This window comes from Sorex araneus, chromosome 3 (genome assembly GCF_027595985.1).
Source record: "Sorex araneus isolate mSorAra2 chromosome 3, mSorAra2.pri, whole genome shotgun sequence".
NCBI classification, from domain to species: domain Eukaryota; kingdom Metazoa; phylum Chordata; class Mammalia; order Eulipotyphla; family Soricidae; genus Sorex; species Sorex araneus.
Window position 1 is genome coordinate 230,060,063 of NC_073304.1, and position 21,669 is coordinate 230,081,731.

Below are 21,669 nucleotides of genomic sequence, written 5' to 3' on the forward strand. Positions count from 1 at the left end.
CATAGGCTGCTCGGTCAAAGCGCCGCCTCTTTGCACTTTCCCCTCCCCCATTCTCTCTGCACTCTTCCATCTCGGAACTTCTTCCATGATGCAATTGTGGAAAGAGCGTTGCCCTGGGAGTTTGAGGACCTGGTTTCTCTGTCTCACGGGGGGTCGTGATGTGGGATCTCGTGCAGGGAGAGGCAATAGTTGAATTCTTCGAATTTCTTTTTTTTTTTGGTGGGAGGGGGTCACATCCGGTGATGCTCAGGGGTTCCTCCTGGCTCTGCACTCAGGAATCACTCCTGGCGGTGCTCAGGGGACCAGATGGGATGCTGGGAATCGAATCCGGGTCGGCCGCGTGCAAGGCAAATGCCCTACCCGCTGTGCTATTGCTCCAGCCCCTTGGTTTTGTTTTTGAGCTCTGGGACCTCTGTCCAGGCCCCCGTCCAGGCATTTCTGTCGTGATTCCATACACCGGAGGGAAGAGGAGAGAAAGTGGCATTGGGAGCATTCTAGACACTCTACTGTGTTTTTTTTCCTGGAAGAGCAAAGAACCCTGGTGTTTCCTTAGCAGAGCGAAAACCTAGGCCCCTTAAGACCGTTCTCTCACTCTGCTTTCTGCACTAGCATGTCTCCATCCATTTTAAACTCCTCAGCAAAAGCGTCGGAGCCAGCTGCCTTGTGTTTCCAGCCCAGAGAAGGTCACATCACTCACACTTCCATCTGGCCCGCCAGAATGTGACCGTCTCCCTGTCGGAGCTCATCTGTTATCTGGATCTTTCTGGGAGGAGGGCGCACGGAAAGAAATCATACATTGCCCCTCCCGTAGGCGTTCCAGGCTCTGCCAGGTGGCTGAGGATACGCATCTCAGAGCAGCGCAAACACCTTGCAGCCCTACCTCATGGGTTAATTGCTCACTGAGTAATGTAAAATTGTGGTATGCTGAGGTAGGGGAAAATGCTATGAGAGGTAGCATGGACTGTGTGCCATCCTGTGTACGAGACAGAGCATATCAACTGCAAGAATAAGCTCCAAGTAGGGAGGAAAGGGCAGGTCTTCGAGATGAAGAGGATTGGCGTTTTGTTTTGTTTTGTTTTGTTTTGGGTCATTCCTGCTGGGAGTGGAGTGAGGGGCAGTGCTTAGCTGGGTGCTCGGGAATTGTACCCAGTGATAATTGATTTTTTTAAAATCTTTATTTATGTATTCGATATGCCAAACACAGTAACAGGAAGTCTCACAATGGAGATGTTACTGGTGCCCGCTCGAGCCAATCGATGAGCAATGGCATGACAGTGACAGTGATACAGTGATACTTTATGTATCTATTTACTTATTTATTTTTCTTTTGGGGCCACACCCAGCGATGCTCAGGGGTGACTCCTGGCTCTGCACTCAGGAATTACTCCAGGTGGTGCTTGAGGGACCATATGGGGATGCCGGGAATCGAGCCCCAGTCAGCTGCATGCAAGGCAAACTTGCATGCACTATATTATCCCCACTGTACTATCACTCCAGCCCCAGCCCCAGTGATACTTGAGAGACCCTCAGGTACCTAGGGATCAAACCGACATCTCCAGCAAGCAAAAGATGTGCTCCAGTCCTTCCATCCGTCTCCTTAATCCCAACAGTTGGTCCTTTATCCTGATGACTTCACCCTAGGCTGGTGTAAAACTTCACCTGTGACCATTGTCTGGACTTGCGAATCTCAGGATGAGGGTCAGGGTGTTATTTCTCAGCCTTCCTACCTAGGAACTGGGGAATCTCTGGGAAGAGATGATTCCCCAGCTTAACACTGCATCCCTTTTGGCTCTGCTCTCATCTCTGCTCCTCTTCTCAAACTCTGCCTTAGACCTTAACCTTATACCCTTATGTCTCTCCCCACAGGCAAGAAGCGAAACCCTGGCCTTAAAATTCCCAAAGAAGCATTTGAACAACCTCAGACCAGTTCCACGTAAGTTGGCGAGATGATTGTCTTTATCCAAGTACTTGCAGTTGGCGGATTTCCAGGGAATGGGAGGGTCCTTGTGAATTGGTGAGCGATGCTCCGTCTAGGAAAATAGTTGTTAGGAAGAAGAGTCCTTGGAAAGGGAAAGCCGTGTGCTCACTCTTCTGGGACTTGACTTGATCACACCGGGCTACCCTTCTTGAATGAAGGGGGATCTCTGCTTCACACTATTGGTTGGCAGAGCATTGAGTGTCCTCAGTATATTTGTCAGATGGGGGCTGACATTTGTTGGGGAGCTCAGAACGGTCCTGGATCCAGAAGTTATTTCCTTTCCCATCTAGGTGTTGTTAAATAAGCAGATTCTCCTGAAGAGCCATTACTATAACACTTAGGTTGACATGGAAAGATGGTCCCGGGCGAGTTCTCAGCAGCTTGATGCTCAAGTTCTGTCCTATATAAACAGAGGCAAAATGGGGTAAAGAAAAGTTTCCTTATTAGCTAAAGCTTTGGTTCAAGTCCTTATGGCCAGCTCAGGTCGTGCTGAAGCAGGATGCACTCTCCCTTAAGCCTCCCTCCCTTTTCTTTATTTTAATTTTTCATCAATTTTTTTCTTTTTGGGTCACACCTGGCGATGCACAGGGGTTACTCCTGGCTCTGCACTCAAGAATCACCCCTGGCAATGCTCAGGGGACCCTATGGGATGCTGGGAATCGAACCTGGGTCGGCCACGTGCAAGGCAAACGCCCTCCCCGCTATGCTATTGCTCCAGCCCCTCCCTTCCTTTTCTTTGTTGCTCTGTGGGATGTGCAAGATATTCTCCTGCCATCGGGGGCACTGACCACCTCTCTGAGCATCTCCACGTGAAGAATGGAAATTCCACAGAAGCGTCACGGAAGTTCTAAGCAGGCAGGACAAGAACACAGAATGGCCATCCCACTGGAAGGAAGGCATTTGTTCATCTCTACCAGCGTGCCTTCCTTTTCACACACGCTTTGTCCTTGTAATCATGAAGTGTCCTATTAGAAAGGGCACCCTCTGGTGTTGGAAGGTGCTAGTGAAAGTGATTGTGTGTCCTGAAAGACTTTCTTTTTAATTATTATTTTTTTAATTATTGGATCACCGTGAGATACAGTTACAAAGCTTTCACGTTTGAGTTTCAGTCATACAATGATCGAACACCCATCCCCAGTGCACATTCTCCACTACCAATATCCCCAGTATTCTCCTCTTCCCCTATCCCAACCTTCCCTCTGCCTCTATGGCAGACAATTTCCCCCATACTCTCTCTCTACTGTTGGGCATTATAGTTTGCAATAGAGATACTGAGAGGCTATCACGTTTGGTCCTTTACCTACTTTCAGCACACAATAGCCAGAATCTGGAAACAATCCGAATGCCCAAGAGCAGACAACTGGTTAAAGAAACTTTGGATTGGTGGTGGGGAATGTGCACTGGTGGAGGGATGGCTATTTGATCATTGTGTGATTGTAGCCCAAACATGAAAGCTTGTAACTATCTCATAGTGATTCAATAAAAAAAAATAAAGAAAGAAACTTTGGTACATCTATACAATGGAGTACTATGCAGCTGTTAAGAAAGATGAAGTCATGAAATTTGCTTATAAGTGGATGGTCATAGACAGTAGCATACTAAGTGAAATGAGTCAGAAAGAGAGGGACAGACAAAGTGTCCTGCAAGATTTTGCTGAGAGCAATGAAAATGCTCAACAATCCTTCCAGTCCTTGCAATTATCAGCTGGCTTTCTGCAGAAGAGCCTTGAAGTAACAGAACTGAGAAGAGGGGCATTCTTTAGGGTCCTGATCTTCACTCTCACCCAAACACAAGTTAGAGCTTCCATTTGTGAAGGTCTTAGGAGGAAATTTCAAAAGAAATGGAAAATTATTATACTCCGGATCTGTGTTTTACTAGTGCTAATTTATAAGATAGCATGACATTTTGCTTTTGTTCTTTAATTTTGATGAGGTGATGCCAGTCAGATGTACTCAGTTACCACATCTCACCATCACTGACGTGACTGAGACCACCCATCAATGTCCTTGTATTACCTGCAGGAAGAAATTCATTCCACATCTAGCATTGAGATCACTTTTTTTGAGGGGGGGAGTTGAGGGGAGGTGTCCCTCTTTTTAATTTTGGTAGGTTTATTAATTTTTCATTAAGAATTCTTCCTCTGTGATTATTTTCGTGAGAGTTCAGAGGCAAATATGTTTTCTTCCCCGTTCCAAAGTCCTGTGTAGTCCTTTATATATGATTTAATGGCTTTTTTTTTTCAATGACTGCAGATTCATAGGAAGTTGTAAAAAAGAGACAAGCATATATTCTTTGAGTAGTGAGTGCCCTTCTCCTTAATCCTAACATAGTCTTACCTAAGTCTTACCTAAGTAAGACTAAATGTTCAAAATTCAGAAATTGTCCTTGGTGGAGACCAGTTTCTACCAATCATACAAGCACACATGTGTTTGTACATATGTGTGCAATTTTACTGCGCATTTTTGTCTCACATAGCCACCACCATCACCCAGATCATCAATGTTATCAACATTATAGCTCTCTTTAGAGTTGTTGCCTCCTAGCCACCCACACCCGAATCCCCCGTTGATCCCAGGCTCCAAGAAACAATCTCTTTTCTCCATTTCCATTTTGCTGTTTCATGATTGTTTTATGAATGGAATCATACATCTCCTTTTTTGAGATTGGTTTTTCCATTCAACATAATTTCCTTGAGGTTCCTGTAAGTGGTGGTCAGTATCCAGCACTCATAGTCTGTTCCTTGTTCAGTAACACCTTGATGAATGGCACCTTGGTTATGGACATACCACTGTGGATTTAACCCATTAGCTTTCAAAGGAGAGTTGGGCAGTTTCCACTAAAGGGTTGTTATGAATAAAGATACTATGCCTGTCCATGTTTACATTTCTGTATGAAAACAAGGCTTTATTTCTCTGGGACATATGTCAACTAGTTCCGTTGCTTGGCCTATAGCAAGTTCCATAGCAAGTTCTGTTTTAGCTTTGGAGGAACTGCTAGAGTACTCTCCAGAGTGAATATACCATTTTCCATTCTTACTGACCACATCTAATCATTCTGTTTTGTATATTTTTGCTATATGGTCACTATACCTATTTTATTTTCTGGTATTATATTTATCACTATACCTATTTTTATTTTTATTTTTATTTTTATTTTTTTTTGCTTTTTGGGTCACACCCGGCGATGCACAGGGGTTGCTCCTGGCTCTGCACTCAGGAATTACCCCTGGCGGTGCTCAGGGGACCATATGGGATGCTGGGAATCGAACCCGGGGGTCGGCCGCGTGCAAGGCAAACGCCCTACCCGCTGTGCTATTGCTCCAGCCCCACTATACCTATTTTTATTTACTCATTCTGATGGATGCAGTGATACACATGCTCATTTTAATCTTCCTCCATCTGATATCTAATCGTGCTGAATACTCTACGGTGTTTATTTCTATCCACAGATGAAATGCGTGTTCACCTCCTTGGTGACATATGTGCTCAAACTTTGCTTTGTTTTGCTTCTTTATTTTGTTTGGGAGCCTCACCTGGTGGTGCTCAGGGCTTATTCCTGGTTCTGTTCACAGAGATCACTTTTTGGCAGGTTTGGGGGACCATCTGGGGTGCCAGGGTTCAAACCCAGATCAGCAGCAGGTAAAGCAAGCACCTTACCTGCTGTACTATTGCTCTACCCCCACTTTGTCTTTTGTCTAATCAGATGATTTTGACATTGTTTGAGTGTTCTTTATGAACACACACATTTTAAACCAAATATATGATTTAAAATCCCATTTCCCTCAGTATGTCATTTTTCCTTTCAGCCTTTAATTTTGATGAAATGCAGTCAGTCCTGTGGACAGATCATGCTTCTACTGACAAGAAATTTTCCCTAATCCTAGGTTATGGAGATACGTTTTCCCATGGTTTTTTTCTAGAAGTTCTATTATTTTGCAGTTTAGCTCACATCCTGGGTACATTTTGAGCTTAGTTCTTGTACAAGGTGGATGGTTTAAGTCTATTCATTTCCCCCATTACTTTCCAATGACTCTACCAACCATTTGTTGGAAAAACTGCTCTTTCCCTGGTGACTTGCTTTTGTTCCTTTGTCAGCATGAATGGGGCTTATGCCTTTGGATCTATTTCTGGGTTCTTTGTTCTGTCAGTGCCACACCACCTTGATTATAGCGGTTATATATATTAAGTCTGACATTAGGAAAAGTGAGTTCTTCCTTTCAGTTCTTTTTTTAAAAAATGATTTTTGAGGCCATAACTGACTGTGCTCAAGGTTTATTTCTGTCTCTGTGCTCAAGGGTCATTTCCAGTGTGTCCGAGGGGACAATTTGCAGTGCTAGGAACTGAAGCGGGCACAAGGCAAGCACCTCGACCCCTGAGATATTTCTGTACTGCTTTCTTTTTTTCAAAATGATTTTGTGATTCTAGGACTTGACCTTTTTTCAATAAGTTTAAGACTGAGTTTGTTTCTATCTGTGGAAAATTTTCCTCATTTGGGGCAGGAATTATGTTAATTTATAGATCATTTTAGGGAGATCTATTACATTTTTGTCTCAATTCATGAACAAGGTAGAGTTAGCCCAATATTTAAAATTTTTTAATTTCTTGCTCTGAGGCCAGAGAGATAGCTCAAATACTGAATGCATGCTTTGAATGTGGGAGGCCTTTATTTATTTATTTATTTATTTATTTATTTATTTATTTATTTTTCTGGCATCACATGGTCTCCTGAGCACGCCTGGGACTGACCCCTGAGCCCTGAACCAGAGTAGCTCCTGAGTCCTGCCAGGGGTGTCCTTCCCCCAATTTTTTCTTCCATTAGTATTTTGTAGTTTTTATCATCCAGATTCTCTACACTGTGTTTTATATGTATGCATAAATATTTCCTTTTAAAAAGTAATCGTAAATGGCATTCCTTTTTCTGTCTTTGTTTTTGTTTCCATTAATTTTTTGATTAATATCTAGAAATGCAATTGAGTTTCCTGTGTCAATCTATGATTCTTGAACCCTTCTGCTTTGCCTAGTAATTCTGGAGTTTTTCTGTATATCCTTTAGAGTTTGGGGAATAGAGAATCACATCTTCTTCCGATAGAGACAGCAGCATTTCTCTCTTTCTAAAGTGTATTTTTGTCAACATTTCATTTTCTTGCCTTATTTCAGTGGCAAGAATGTCCAGTACTACTATAAATCAGATTGGTGAAAGAAAGATCGCCTTTCTTCTTCTCCAACTTAGAGAGAAAGTGTTCAATCTTTTACCACGAAGGGTGGTGTTAGATTTGTTTGGTGTTTATTTGGCGGCCATGCCCACTTGTGCTCAGGGTTTACTCCCAGCTCTGTGCTCGGAGATCACTCCTGACAGGGCTGTGGGGACTATATGTGATGCCCAGGATCGAACCTGGGTCAGCCAAGTGTAAAGCAAGTAATATCACTTCGGCCCATGATGTTAGGTTTCTGTAGGCATTATTTATGAAGTTGAAATTCCTGCCATGGTAATCTATTGAAAATGTTTAGCATGCATATGTGTTGAATTTTGTGGGGTTCGTGTTGGTATGATCATAGTTCTTTTTCTTTGTACTATTACCATGAGATACATGAACTGATTTTGACTTTTAAATGATTTTTGTATCTATTTTATATATTCTTTAAATTTTTACTGTAATTAATATTTTATCATATTTAGACTGATTTTTGAAAGTCACACTTGTTTTGCATGCCCCAAATAAACTCCACTTAGTTGTGATATGTCTTTTCTTATACAGAGTTGAATTTGACCTAGTAAAACTTTGAGGATTTTAGTGCCTAAGATTGGTGCTTGCTTTAATTTTTGCTTTGGGTATTAAGGCAATGTTGGTCTCATAAAATGAGTTAGCAAGAATTCTTTTGGTTTTCTAGTGGACATTAATATTTTATTTTTTGGAAAAAGCTATTTGCTTAAATTCTTTGGTGAAGAAACATTGGCCCAGACATTAATTTTTCTCTGAAGCTTTTATATTACAAATTATTTTTTTAAAAAGTTGGTTTTAGGACTATTTAAATGATCTGTTTCATTAGGGCTAACTTTTGATACTATAGGTCTTCAATAATTCCAATTTCTCTAAGTTGTCAAATTTATGAGTAAAGTAGTTCACATTCTATCTTGATCATTTATTTAATGGCTTCAACATATAATCTGATAGTTGTGGGTTTTCTTTCTGATATTCATTGCTGGTGCTTTCTCTCCTTTTATCTTTATAAATTTCGCCAGGAGTATATTAGTGTTATACTTTCTATTTTCTTAAACAGAATTGCATTTGAAAATTATATTTTCATGTGTTGAACTTAACGGATTTAGGTTTTTCTTCTCTTACTTCCTTGGGGATATATTCTTATATTAATCTCCTAGCTGTCAAACATTTATTCATTCCTTGCCTTTAAATTTTTTATTTTTTACTTTCTTTTAGTATATCTTGATATTGCATATTTGATACAGTTTTTCAACCACTATTTATTTTTCCTTGGCATGAAAAAAAGGAAATAAAAGTCTGGGTAAGAAAAGTCTGTAGTTCCTTTTATCTTTCCAATATACTGTTTGTTTCACCATGGAAAGCTGAGAGTATCATTTCACTGGTTTTCTATTTTCTTTTACCATTTTTTGTAATTTCTTTTATTTTTGCTTTTTGGGTCACACCCAGTGATGCACAGGGGTCACACCTGGCTCTGCACTCAAGAATTATCCCTGGCGGTGCTCATGGGTTCATATGGGATGCTGGGAATCGAACCTGGGTTGGCTGCGTGCAAGGCAAATGCCCTACCCGCTGTGCTATTGCCCCAGCCCCATTTTTTTTGTAATGTTTTAGTCATTCTGGGGTGTGTGCTCAGGGGTTGCTCCTCATAGTGCTCAGGGGATGGTGCTCAGGAAACCACGTGGTGCTGGGGATGTAACCCAGATCTCCAGCATGCGAAGCATACTCTCCAGTCCTTTGACCTAATGGTCAGGCCCCAAGCATCACTTTATCCTTGTAGTTTGTACCACATTGGCACCTGGAAAGGTTCATTATTCATAGCACTGTAGCACTGTCCGGTTGTTCATTGATTTGCTCGAGCGGGCATCAGCAATGTCTCCATTGTGAGACTCGTTGTTACTGTTTTTTTTTCCTTTTTTTTTCTTTTTGGGTCACACCTGGCGATGCACAGGGGTTATTCCTGGCTCCGCACTCAGGAATTACTCCTGGCGGTGCTCAGGGGACCATATGGGATGCTGGTAATCGAACCCGGGTCGGCTGCGTGCAAGGCAAATGCCCTACCTGCTGTGCTATCACTCCAGCCTCATTATTACTGTTTTTGGCATATCGAATACACCACAGGTAGCTTGCCAGGCTCTGCCGCCCGGGCGGGATACTCTTGGTAGCTTGCCGGCTCTCTGAGAGGGATGGAGGAATCGAACCCTTGTCGGCCACATGCAAGGCAAACGCCCTACCCGCTGTGCTATCGCTTCAGCCCTCATTAGTCATGTCATAATTATATTCCTACTGAAGCTTAAGTTTGTACTAAATTTGCAGTCGCTTCCGCGTTTTGAGTTTTCCTTGGCAGGTTCTGGAGGCTGGTTCAGTGACTCTTACATTTATCCCCTGCCTGTTGGGCTGTGATGTGTATAAACAGACAGTCTGGACAGAGCTCCATTCTCCTTTTCCTGTGTGTGGTCCCACACGCCAGCTTGCTCTTCGCGGAGCTGATTCTGGCGTTTCCCTAGCTACCCCTCACTTGATGCTTAGTAACCACCTCTCCGTCATGGTCGCACACGTCAGGATTATTTCTCCTCACTCGCAAGAAACTCGGGAGGTGGGGACGCGCCTCTTGCTGTCACTTTGCCTGAAATGAAAACAGCCCTGTGCAAAGAGCTTTGCTCCCAGCTCTGTGAACATGTCCCCGTGGGTCACTGTTCAGGCTGAAGCTTGAGGTGAAGGCGCTTGCCTTGCATGCGGCTGATCCTCATCAGAGCCCCCTGCACCACATACCATTGAGTTTAGAGCCAAGAGTTTGGTCCTGAGCATCACAGGGCGTGGATATGATTTTACTTCCCACCCCCTGTCCCCCCTCCCCACCACTCCCCTCCACCCCCACCCCAATCATCTAGAGTGCCTGAGTTTGTATTTCGGATCTATATTATTCTAGCCTGACTACCTTCGATGAGTTACCTGACCCCGCTAACCCTGGTTTCCCCTGGTGAAAAACAGGAATCAACAGCAGTGTGGTTGCTATGCGGATTAGGTGTCATCATCCGTATTAAGGGTGGCCGGTGCTGTTGGAAAATTTTCAGCGACGGTGGTTGTTGCCGCTGCAGCAGGGCTTCCGAGCGGCAGAGCTGACTGACACATGCTCCAGGCGACCCGACCGTCCCGTATGTGCGCTGAGCCAGGCCCGGACAGGAAGAGAGGGGCGGGAGAGGCCAGCGGCTTGTGTGAGGCGGCAATTGAGACGCTTCACGGCCAGGCTCGCTGTCGTTCTCTCCTCCTCCCTTTTTTTTTTTTTGCTTTTTGGGTCACACCCAGTGATGCTCAGAGGTTACTCCTGGCTTTGCACTCAGGAATTACTCCTGGCAGTGCTTGGGGGGACCATATGGGATGCCGGGGATTGAACCCGGGTCAGCCTCGTGCAAGGCAAATGCCCTACCCGCTGTGCTATCGCTCCGGCCCCCTCTCCTTCCTCCTCCCTTTGAAGGTCCTTATAAATCAGGGTCTGCGTCGATGATTGATATAGATGCAGATGACAAAATAGAGATGACATCTCTAAGAGTCATGAAATTAACGATGGGCCGAGGCCGGGGTGGGGGCGCTTGGGATTTACCCAACCGTGCCTGGGTCCCAACCACGTTGGATCTGAGCAAAACAAGTGCCTTCATCCTTGTACTGTCTCTCTGGCCAAAGAAGATCTTTTATAGCTAGGCGTGGATGTAGCCTCTGGCCCAAGAAGATGGTCAATAAATATTGCTGAATTGGTGAATAATTACTGTAAGATATTGATGGTGTAAGAGATTGCTCACATAGGATTTAATTGAGTATTACAACAAATCAAAGTGGTTGTTTATGTTAAAAAAAAATGACTTTTAGGGGCTGGAGTGATAGCATAGCGGGTAGGGCGTTTGCCTTGCACGCGGCCGACCCGGGTTCAAATCCCAGCATCCCATATGGTCCCCTGAGCATCGCCAGGAGTAATTCCTGAGTGCAGAGCCAGGAGTAACCCCTGTGCATCGCCAGGTGTGACCCAAAAACCAAAAAAAAAAAAAAAAAAAAAAAAGACTTTTAGAATACCTTTGGTCGTCCAGGGAAGGAATTTTCTAGTAACGTCAGTTTCTCACCCCCAGCCAGCATTAAAAGTATTGAACAGCACTGTAGCACTGTCCTCCTGTTGTTCATCGATTTGCCCTAGTGGGCACCAGTAATGTCTCCATGGTGAGACTTGTTGTTACTGTTTTTGGCACATCGAATACGCCACGGGGAGCTTGCCAGGCTCTGCCCTGTGGGTGGGATACTCTCGGTAGCTTGCTAGGCTCTCTGAGAGGGACCGAGGAATCAAACCTGAGTCGGCCGCATGCAAGGCAAACTCACTACCCACTGTGCTATCGCTCCAGTATTAAATAAGCAGAAAATAACCACCATTGTAGTTGAAACTTCCAGCAAAGACTTGCCGTGCCAGGAGAAGTGAAATGCCCAGCCCCTAGATAGTGTAATGAATATTACAGTGTACATGAATGCAGTGTGAGCTGTCTAACTTGGCCCCCCATACTTGATGTTTTCAGAAGCTCTGATGAGCCCAAAAGCTGATGCTTGGGTGGATTAATGATTTCTATTAGGACAGGTTATATGTTGGTACTGAGTTACTTGGATTCAGTTCAATTTGGAACTGTGGCTTTACTGCTTGAGTGCTAAGCTCTAAGCCAAAGAGTTTTCCTCAGGATCATCAGAACAATCGTACTTCTAGGGGTGTGTGTGTGTGTGTGTGTGTGTGTGTGTGTGTGTGGTGTGTGTGTGTGTGTGTGTGTTTCCGTGCATGTGCACGCACGTGCTTGAAGAATTAGATGATTAAAACAAGTAGCTCCAGGTTATATGCTTTCATCTTTTCTACTGAAATCCTTTCCTCCTTAGATCAGAACTGAGACTTGGGAGATGCCTTTTATTCCAACTCGGTTTAGGACCGTCGGATTTAGGATCTTGCCATTCATTCCTTTTGTGCCGATAATCTTTGGGCAGACATTTCCAGAGATTCGTTTTCCCAGTTTGGTGCATATACCCACAGCCAAGGATCTAAAGAGGGCGGAGACAGACTGAGGTAGTATGAAAGTAGTCATAAGAAACCTACAGGTCTTTGACTCTGATTGTTTTGTTCAGGGCTGATTTCATTAGAATGATGTGGAAAAAACAATCTCAGCCAGCTCCGTGCTAAGTGGGCTCTGTTTTCCAGGACCTGATTTATTTACGTATTGTTTTATGGAAAGTCATAATTTCCAAGACTCTATCCTCAGACTTGAGGACTCTCCCTGTGCCCTGATGGGATTTTGTGCTCCCTCTGATGGAGACAACCGGTCTACCCACCTCTGGCTGCACTGAGGCGACCCCAGAGGCTCTTTGTGCCTAACTAAGCATTCAGTACTGACTGAGACAAGCAGGTACTGACTTTGCTCAGTTAGTCTGGAGACCTGGGTTAGTTTGGACCCTGCAAATCATATCACCATAATCACCATGCTGGCCTATTTTTTAAATCCATCAAGATGAGGATTAGAGAGAGTTTAAAGTTATTTGAAATTTGGGACTTGATGTAATTTTAAGCCAGTTATTTGGGGTTTTTTTGTAAGCAATTGGGAGAAGAGTGGTGGGATAATGGAACCAGAGAAAAAGTCTGGACTTAGTAATTGTGTCATTATATGACAGCATATACCTGTCTCATATTTACTGGTGATTTATTACATGTCAGGATTTTATAATATAGCATTATATATTATATAGGACAAATGGAGACTTTACTGAGACCGCTTGAGAAATTCGATGACCAACGGGATGATGATGATGATGATGATGATGATGATGATGATGATGATGATATGTTATGATAAAACTATAATGTAATTTTTCCTATAGCTTAATTTTACTTAGGATCTCGTTGGTAAGGGAAAAAAATCCTCTCCTGTTGCAGAAGATTTAGGGATATCTGACATAACAGCACTTTCTTCTCACTTCCTGTCCTTCCAGGCCTCCCCGAGATTTAGACTCCAAAGCTTGCATTTCTATTGGAAATCAGGTAAGGAAAATCTTGTCTCTCGGTTAACATTTTGATCATTTTAGATGCATGCTTTTGGACTTACCCGGGGGTCATTAGTTTTCTGTAATGTGCTATGGGGAGTGGGTAAAAAAAAAAAAAGGAATATTTTTGAGCTCATGGAACTTTCGGGGTTTGAATGCTGAATGGCAAATTGGGTGTTTCGATGAAGGTAGTTGAGGAGAAGAGACGATTTTTGGCGGGGAGGGTTTCTACACTCTACGCATCAATGAGATTGATGCATCAGCAAAACAATCACACAGCTAACTTAGGGGACAGAGGGTCCTTGGTGAAGGGAGCATTCACTGAGCAGTCTGGAAGTTGGGTTGGAGCATCGAATTCCTGTTGGCTGCTCACATGCTCTGGAAGTGTAAACATCTCCCCAACCTTCCTGCTTTCTCAATACTTGGTTTATTTATTTATTTATTTATTTATTTATTTATTTATTTATTTATTTGGTTTTTGAGTCACACCTGGCGATGCACAGGGGTTACTCCTGGCTCTGCACTCAGGAATCACCCCTGGCAGTGCTCAGGGGACCATATGGGATGCTGGGATTTGAACCCGGGTTGGCTGCGTGCAAGGCAAACGCCCTACCCGCTATGCTATCACTCCAGCCCCTCAATACTTGTTTTAAAAAGCTGCTGGACCGAACGCTAAGGCACTGGAAGTAATCCTTAGGATGTGAGGGAGGAAGGCGAGAGGGCGTGTCCTTCTCTAGGAGCGGTTAATATTTCTTCCTCCCTAAGACGGTCTTGCTGTTTCCGACCCGCAGAACTTTGAGGTAAAGGCAGATGACCTGGAGCCTATAACGGAACTGGGGCGAGGTGCGTACGGGGTGGTGGAGAAGATGAGACACGTGCCCAGCGGGCAGATCATGGCGGTGAAGGTAGAGTTGACATCCCCTCCCCAATCCTATGTCTGTGGTGTACCCCCTTGTGAGTTGCAAATCAGAACCTCTGCATGGAACAGTCCAGTCTGCAGTGGGGTGAAAGAGACAGAGATGGTCAGTCAGGGAACGTGGATTTCTCTGCCAAAGCACGGGAGGGGTGAAGTAGTGCATGTACAGTCTTGAAATGGATAAATCTCTCTCCTTTCTTTTTTTTCTTTATTGCTTTTTGGGTCACACCTGGCGATGCACAAGGGTTACTCCTGGCTTTGCACTCAAGAATTACTCCTGACGGTGCTCAGGGGATCCTATGGGATGCTGGGAATCGAACCTGGGTCGGCGGCATGCAAGGCAAACTGCCCTACCTGCTGTGCTATTGCTCCAGCCCCAATCTCTTTCCTTCTTTCACATTTATTTATGTGGGGTTTTTTTGTGCTGCCACGGTATTCCCATCACATCTTAGAGAATTAAAAATACTTAAGAACTCATTATTTAATCACTGTATCACTGTATCACTGTATCACTGTATCACTGTCATCTCGTTGCTCATCGATTTGCTCGAGTGGACACCAGTAACATCTCCATTGTGAGACTTGTTACTGATTTTGGCATGTTGAATACGCCAAGGGTAGCTCGCCAGGTGGGATACTCTTGGTAACTTGCCAGGCTCTCCGAGAGGGATGGAGAAATCGAACCCGGGTTGGCTGTGTGCAAGGCATATGCCCTACCCACTGTGCTATCGCTCCAGCCCCATTATTTAATACCTAGTCAAAATTTGAATGATCTGATCATCTGAGAGAGAGAGAGAGAGAGAGAGAGAGAGAGAGAGAGAGAGAGAGAGAGAGAGAGAGAGAGAGAGAGAGAACTTAAATTCTATTGGTTGTCCAAATTTAAGTACAAAACAAATGTTCCCACAATCCCTTTGGCTGCTGTTTCCAAAGTCTCTTTTATTCCTTATTTTGTTGCCTTTGAAGAATTGTCCCTGAAAAATCAAGAAACCAGAATTTGAGGGAGAATAGTTTTTCCCTTGATGGAGAAAAGTATGGTAAAATACATCTTGAGTTGAATTTGCATTTTTTTTTTAGCTGTAAAAGAGAACTTAGAAACATTCCATCTATGTGTTAGGAATGGTTTTTATGTATTTCTTGAGCAGAAGTGGCAAGAATCTGGGAGAATGACCGTCTCTAGCCGGGTGGATAGATTTGGGCCCCTGTTGGAGACGAGGGTGCTGAGATGATTCCATTCCCGTTGTTTTGGAGAAGGGAGTTCCTTTTCCTAAGCCGGTAGATTTTTCTGTTTGTTCTGCTGCAGACACTTGTTTGGGTAGACAACCCGTGTGCCAGGCTCAAGCAATGAGACCGCTTGCGCTAGACAGACACGGAGCAGTAAGCCCTTCGGAACTGGGGAAAGCATTTGTAACTTGAGATCTACATTCCCAAACATTTGTACACGCTTCAAAATATATTAGCAGTGTGTTTCATGCCAGGCATTAGTTGGAAAATCCACTATCAACAGTCTTCCCCAGTTTTCATGTCTATAAATAGCTCATCTCAAGACCAGAGAGATAGCCCAGTGGGTAGGATGCTATCCTTGCATGAGGCTGACCTGCCTTCAATTTCTGATACCCCTCTGAGCCTGTCAGCAGCGATCCCTGAGCTCAGAGCCAGGAATAAGCACCACTGGATGTGCCCACCCTGCCCTCCCATAGTAACAAACAGGATGAAAACAGCTAATCACTTAGAACGGACATTAGGAAGGTTTTTGCTAGAAGTTCTGTGAGTTTTCGGACCGTCTTCGGGATGGGCTTCCCTGAGCCCTGCCTTATTAACAGACTCGTCTGCAACACAGTAACCGTGCATCTTCCTGTGCCTTCTCATCCAGCGAATCCGGGCCACAGTCAACAGCCAGGAGCAGAAGAGGCTACTCATGGACCTGGATATTTCCATGAGGACAGTGGACTGTCCTTTTACGGTCACCTTTTACGGTGCACTCTTCCGGGAGGTAGGTCATCCCTCCGTTCCAAGGCCAGGGAGAACAGTAAGTCAAAGGGTTTCTCCCATCTCATTAGGGCCGTGTACCTGCAGGGAACTCAGTTTTATTTGTCCCGGCTTCTTTGAGGCAGGAGAGACTCAGGCTTCTGCAGGGATGCTGCGTTCGCCTGCCAAGATGCTAGAATGTCTTCCAGCTCACTTAGCTCCTTTCCCAACGCAAATGCTCCTTTTTCTTTTTGCTAATTTGATTTGTCTGTTTTGGGCAGAACTGCTTCTCGTGAAGTGTCTGCAGACTTTGGGGCATCGATTTCTCAAGATCTGAACGATTCTGGACCTTGGGACACTCGAGAAACTTCGTACTGCCTTGTGTGATACACGGGCGCTGTTGGTCTTCTCCATTCTGCTCTGGCGTTGCCCTTTTCCATTCTCTGAATTATGCCGCTTCACTTTACAAAGCAGCTTCTTCTTTTTTTTTCTTTTGTATTTTTGGGTCACACCTGGTGATGCACAGGGGTCACTCCTGGCTCTGCACTCAGGAATTACTCCTGGCGATGCTCAGGGGACCACATGGGATGCTGGGAATCGAACCCGGGTCGGCCACGTGCAAGGCAAATGCCCTCCCCGCTATGTTATTGCTCCAGCCCCTACAAAGCAGCTTCTTGATGAGCTGTCGGGAGGTCAGATAGGAAGTCACCCGTGGCACTTGACTCTTCGTGGCCGCTGAGGATCAGGGCTTGGGTTTCTGGGATTCTGTTCTTTGTGGCACATCCGTGTTTAGATCCTCGTCCTAGGTGATCTCAGTCAGATACTGCTAGTTTGCTCTTTGGAATCATCTTGCAATGGTTTAAAATCCCTCTACTACCTGGAAGGGGAAACGAACTCTCCTCCCGAAACTCAAGCAAGAAAGACTGTGTCCTAGTAAGGGGGAGTCACTGTCTCCTTCCGCTTCTTTATCCAACCGCACTAACAGTTTCTGAACCCCTCTGTCCCCAGGGAGACGTCTGGATCTGCATGGAACTCATGGACACGTCACTAGATAAATTCTACAAACAAGTGATTGATAAGGGTCAAACCATTCCAGAGGACATCTTAGGGAAAATAGCCGTTTCTGTGAGTACCTTGTGAACCCCACTGCAAGGACCATGTGACATGTGTAGACTCTGTGTATGTTTGTGTCCTCAGTGCATAGAACACACTACCTGGACTCTAGTCCCCGTGATATAGTAATTGAATGCCTGAGCATATTTGTGATGTTTTTTCCTTCTGACCACTGTGTAGAAGTCTCTGCTACTGACTTGATTTGAGAAACTTTACGTTAAAATGCCTCCCCTGGCTGCTTTCTTAGTGTCTATAGACTCTGGTGATTATTTTAATTTCCCTTTGTAGGGTTTTAAATGTTTTCTGAAAACCAAGAGGCATTGAAGGAAGCAAAAGGTGAAAAAAAAATGGCAAGAATTTTGCTCCTTCCATGCCTCTGAGACTCACAGGAGTGGAAAGAAAACAAATAACTGGAGACCAGATGAAAAATTCTGGAAGCCATAATAGACAAGATCCACTCCCGACTCTGATAGAATCCTCTTGGGGCCGGGTGGGAGGGGGTTCCTTTGTCTAACTTGCTGTGTGTTTTCCTGGCCAGAATCACCCTGAGAAAATACCTCACCTTGCGACCTCAAGCCAGGGCTAAGAAGCCTGCAAATACTTATTCCTGAATCTCTTTCCAGGGATCGGGGAAAGAAATCTGTATTGTGTTTTTCTTGCAGATTGTAAAAGCCTTAGAACATTTACACAGTAAACTCTCTGTCATTCATCGAGGTAAGCACTGGGGTGTGTGTGTGGGGGATCGTCTGGGCTATTATAAAATGGAATCATTTGGCGCTGGGGAGATAGGACAGGGGTGAGACGCCTGCCTTGCGTATGGCCAACCCTGGTGTAATCCTCAGCATTGCGTATAGTGCCTGGAGCACTGTCAGGATGACCCCTGAGTGCAGAACCAGGAGTACGCTCAGAGGATAGTTAGGTGCCGTGTAAAAACACAACACACATGAATGTTGAACCTTGAAGAAAATTCATGGCTTTGCCTTGGGTCTTTCCCCACTTGTATCTCTCCTTGTCCTTAATGAATGAAACTAGAATGGCATCTGACAAAAGGGCACCCTCAGGGAGAGAAAATCCCAGCAGCCACTGGTCTTTATCTTGTCTGTGAAGAGACAATAAGAACTTCAATCATAATGCACACAGAATAAAAGCTCACCTAATATTTACCGTCACCTAGGAACTTGTTAGAAAAGCAAACGTATGGTTCTCAAGACCACATAGATCAGAATATACACTTTTGTAATGTCTCAGGTAATTTTAGTGGGTATGAAAATGTCAAAAGTTCTACTTTTTTAATACAGCTAGAGACAGGAGACAAATGGGCCAAATGGTCTCGCTCTCTCTCTCTCTCTCTCTCTCTGTCTCTCTCTGTCTCTTTCTCTCTTTCATATTGACCTTTTATCTCTGCATCTATCTTTTCCACACATATATTCATTCACTTTCTTCCAGCCACCCATCCATCCATTTTATTATCTTTTTTACAGTTACAAGGTTGTTCGTGATTGAGTTTCAGTCATATCATATTCCAACACCTGTCCCTTCACCAATGCACATTTCCCATCACCGATGTCCCCAGTTTCACTCCCACCACCTTCCCCAGCCTGCCTCTATGGCAAGCACTTTTCTCCCCTCCCTCCTCTCTCTCTCTCTCTCTCCCCCCTCGTCCCTCTTTCATCCATTCATCTTATAATTATTTTTCTAGTGTTTATTCAGCTTTATACTTGTATAACACTATAAAAATATTCCTGGAGAAATATCCAGGAAGAAAATATATTCTTTAAAGTTTTACCTGGGGTTTTCTGGTAGGGAAATAAGCAAAGTAAGCAGCTAACAAATGAGTGAAAATAAGCCACGTAGCAATAAGAAAGTAAGAAAGTTGCATAGGAAGAATATAAAGCAAGAAATCTCTAGCATTGGATGACTAGTTAATGAGTACTGTGAAATGCCTAAGTAGGTATTTGGGATAATTAATGGAAAATATTGAGGGCAAATAGGACATTGTAGCTTGATTGCTTTTACATGTGCTGAGTCTGAAATTAAAAGTAAAATGCTTCAAACATGATTGTTCTTGGAATTATTCATTGTTATTCAAATTGGGAAACTTAGAAGAAAGGGGAGAAGACTGTGGAAAACAATTGTTCATCCAGAAATGCGAAAGGACTTTTTAAGCATTATTCCAAAGTTACGGAATATTCAATTCCCATTTCAAAGTATATATAGTATGATAATAAAATTAAATCTGTATGTTTTCCATTTAATTGTAAAGTTACACAGACTCAATTTTTAAGAGAATAACTCTTTTACTTCTGGTTATTTCATGTGAGAAAGGAAAAAAAAATCTTGACTCTGACTTCTAATTGCCTACAGATAATCACAGTTTATCCCCTTCGGAGCAGTGGGTAGGTGTGGGAAAATTTCCAGTCTAAAGGTTCAATGGGGAAAATGTCCAGAAATACCTTTTCTCCCCCAGGGGTCCCCTACCTTTGGGTATGGAATACCTGGGATTTATGGTCCCTTTTGCCACATCGCTTCTTTCTAACTCAGCTCTTGGGAACGCTTTGATCAAAAAGTAGTTGTGTGTGTGTTTTCTTCAGGGTTCCTATTTGGTGCATCTGGTGCGTTATAAGTCGCCTTCCATCATTTCATTCTGTCATCTACTCCTTCAACTAGCATGCCATAGATCAATATGAACTGGGCTTTTCCCAGATGATCTTCTTCTTAGCAGAGCACCCAGAATGAGTTCCTTTCTCCTCCGTTTTCAAGTCAGCAAGTCTCTTGTTGACTACAGGCAAAATGTAAGGGAGAGTAATTCTTCCAAATGAGAGCACTTCATTCATTTGATTCGATGCTCCAACTCCTTGTGTGAGGACAGTGAAGAGGATGAGAGGGAAGAAACCGTTCTTTCCATGGATGGTTTCAGCGTTGTGGAAGACAGAAAAAAAAAAAAATCAGGTGGAAGCTGTAAAGTACATTTGTCTGGGTGGCGGTTGCCTTGGTTACAGACCCCGCTAGGGAAAGGAAGTGAAGGCGACATGGAGACCTTCCGCCCTCTAGTGGTAGATGGCGGGATCGTCACAGCTGCCTGGGCTGATGGGTGGTCCTGTTGTTTATGATTGGGCTTCAGTCATATGATGTTCCAACACCCGTCCCTTCACCAGTGCGCATTTCCCATCACCAGTGTCCCCAGAGTCCCTCCTGCCCATCCCCAACCCCCACCTGCCTCTATGGCAGGTACTCCTCTCTCTCTCTCTCCTCCCAGCTTTCATCCATCCACTTTATAATCATTTTTCTAACATTTATTCAGCTCTATATTTATGTAACTATGAAAATATTCCTGGACAGAGAATTTTGGGAGGACCCACTCAGGTTGAAAGCTGCATACCAAAAGTAGACCATAGACCGAACATGATGGCCACTCAATACCTCTGTTGCAAACTACAACATCCAACAGGAGAGAGAACAAAAGGGAATGCCCTGCCGCAGAGGCAGGGTGGGTGGTGGGGGTTGGGATGGGGGTGGTGGGAGGGATACTGGGAACATTGGTGGAGGAGAATGGGCACTGGTGGAAGGATGTAAACGAAATGCAAACATGAAAGTTCATAAGTTTGTAACAGTGATTCATTAATAAATTTTTTTTTTAAAAAAGAAAATATTCCTGGAGAAATATCTAAGAAGAAAACATTCTTTTTAAAGTTTTATCTGGATATTTTCAGATGAGCAAAGTAGGCAGCGAACATGAGTAAAAATAAGCCACATAGACAATAAGAAAGTAGCATAGGAAGAATATAAAGCAAGTGTGTTCTTGCTTGATATAAATGTACTTTACACCCAGACAAATGTGCTTTTCAGATGTCAAGCCTTCGAACGTGCTCATCAACACTCTGGGCCAAGTGAAGATGTGTGACTTTGGAATCAGTGGCTACCTTGTAGATTCAGTCGCCAAGACGATCGATGCAGGATGCAAACCCTACATGGCTGTAAGTACTGCAGCCGGGGTAACTGAGTTTACAGCTGCACACAAACCTTGCCAGGAACTGGAAAGTGATCGGCCGGGGGTGGGGGGGAAGGGGAAACGTGCCGAAGAGGCAAAAAAAAATAAAAGCCCCCCAAACACCCAACATTCTGCCTCTTCATTTTCTTCAATATTTTCCCTCTAATATCCTTTGTCTAATATCCTTACAAGATATTAGAGGGAAAATATTGAAGAAAATATATAGATATACGGATATATATCTAAAATATATTTAGATATATGGATATATATCTAAAATATATAAAACTGTCACTGTCATCTCGTTGCTCATCAATTTGTTCGAGCGGGCACCAGTAACGTCTCTCATTGCGAGGCTTATTGTTACTGTTTTTGGCATATCCAATACGCCACAAGTAGCTTGCCAGGCTCTGCTATGCAGGCTCCATACTCTGGGTAGC

The 21,669-nt window shown here is 43.9% G+C and overlaps 1 protein-coding gene across 1 annotated transcript in view; it reads left to right on the forward strand.

Moving 5' to 3' along the window:
• Positions 1 to 21,669, forward strand: part of MAP2K6 (mitogen-activated protein kinase kinase 6) — a 158,855-nt gene that overhangs the window by 113,388 nt on the left and 23,798 nt on the right. The window contains exons 2-8 of the mRNA XM_055133609.1: positions 1,867 to 1,933; positions 13,197 to 13,245; positions 14,039 to 14,152; positions 16,034 to 16,153; positions 17,137 to 17,253; positions 17,904 to 17,955; positions 21,088 to 21,215. Of these exons, the coding sequence (XP_054989584.1) occupies positions 1,867 to 1,933; positions 13,197 to 13,245; positions 14,039 to 14,152; positions 16,034 to 16,153; positions 17,137 to 17,253; positions 17,904 to 17,955; positions 21,088 to 21,215 (647 nt within the window). The remainder of the gene's footprint in view (positions 1 to 1,866; positions 1,934 to 13,196; positions 13,246 to 14,038; positions 14,153 to 16,033; positions 16,154 to 17,136; positions 17,254 to 17,903; positions 17,956 to 21,087; positions 21,216 to 21,669) is intronic.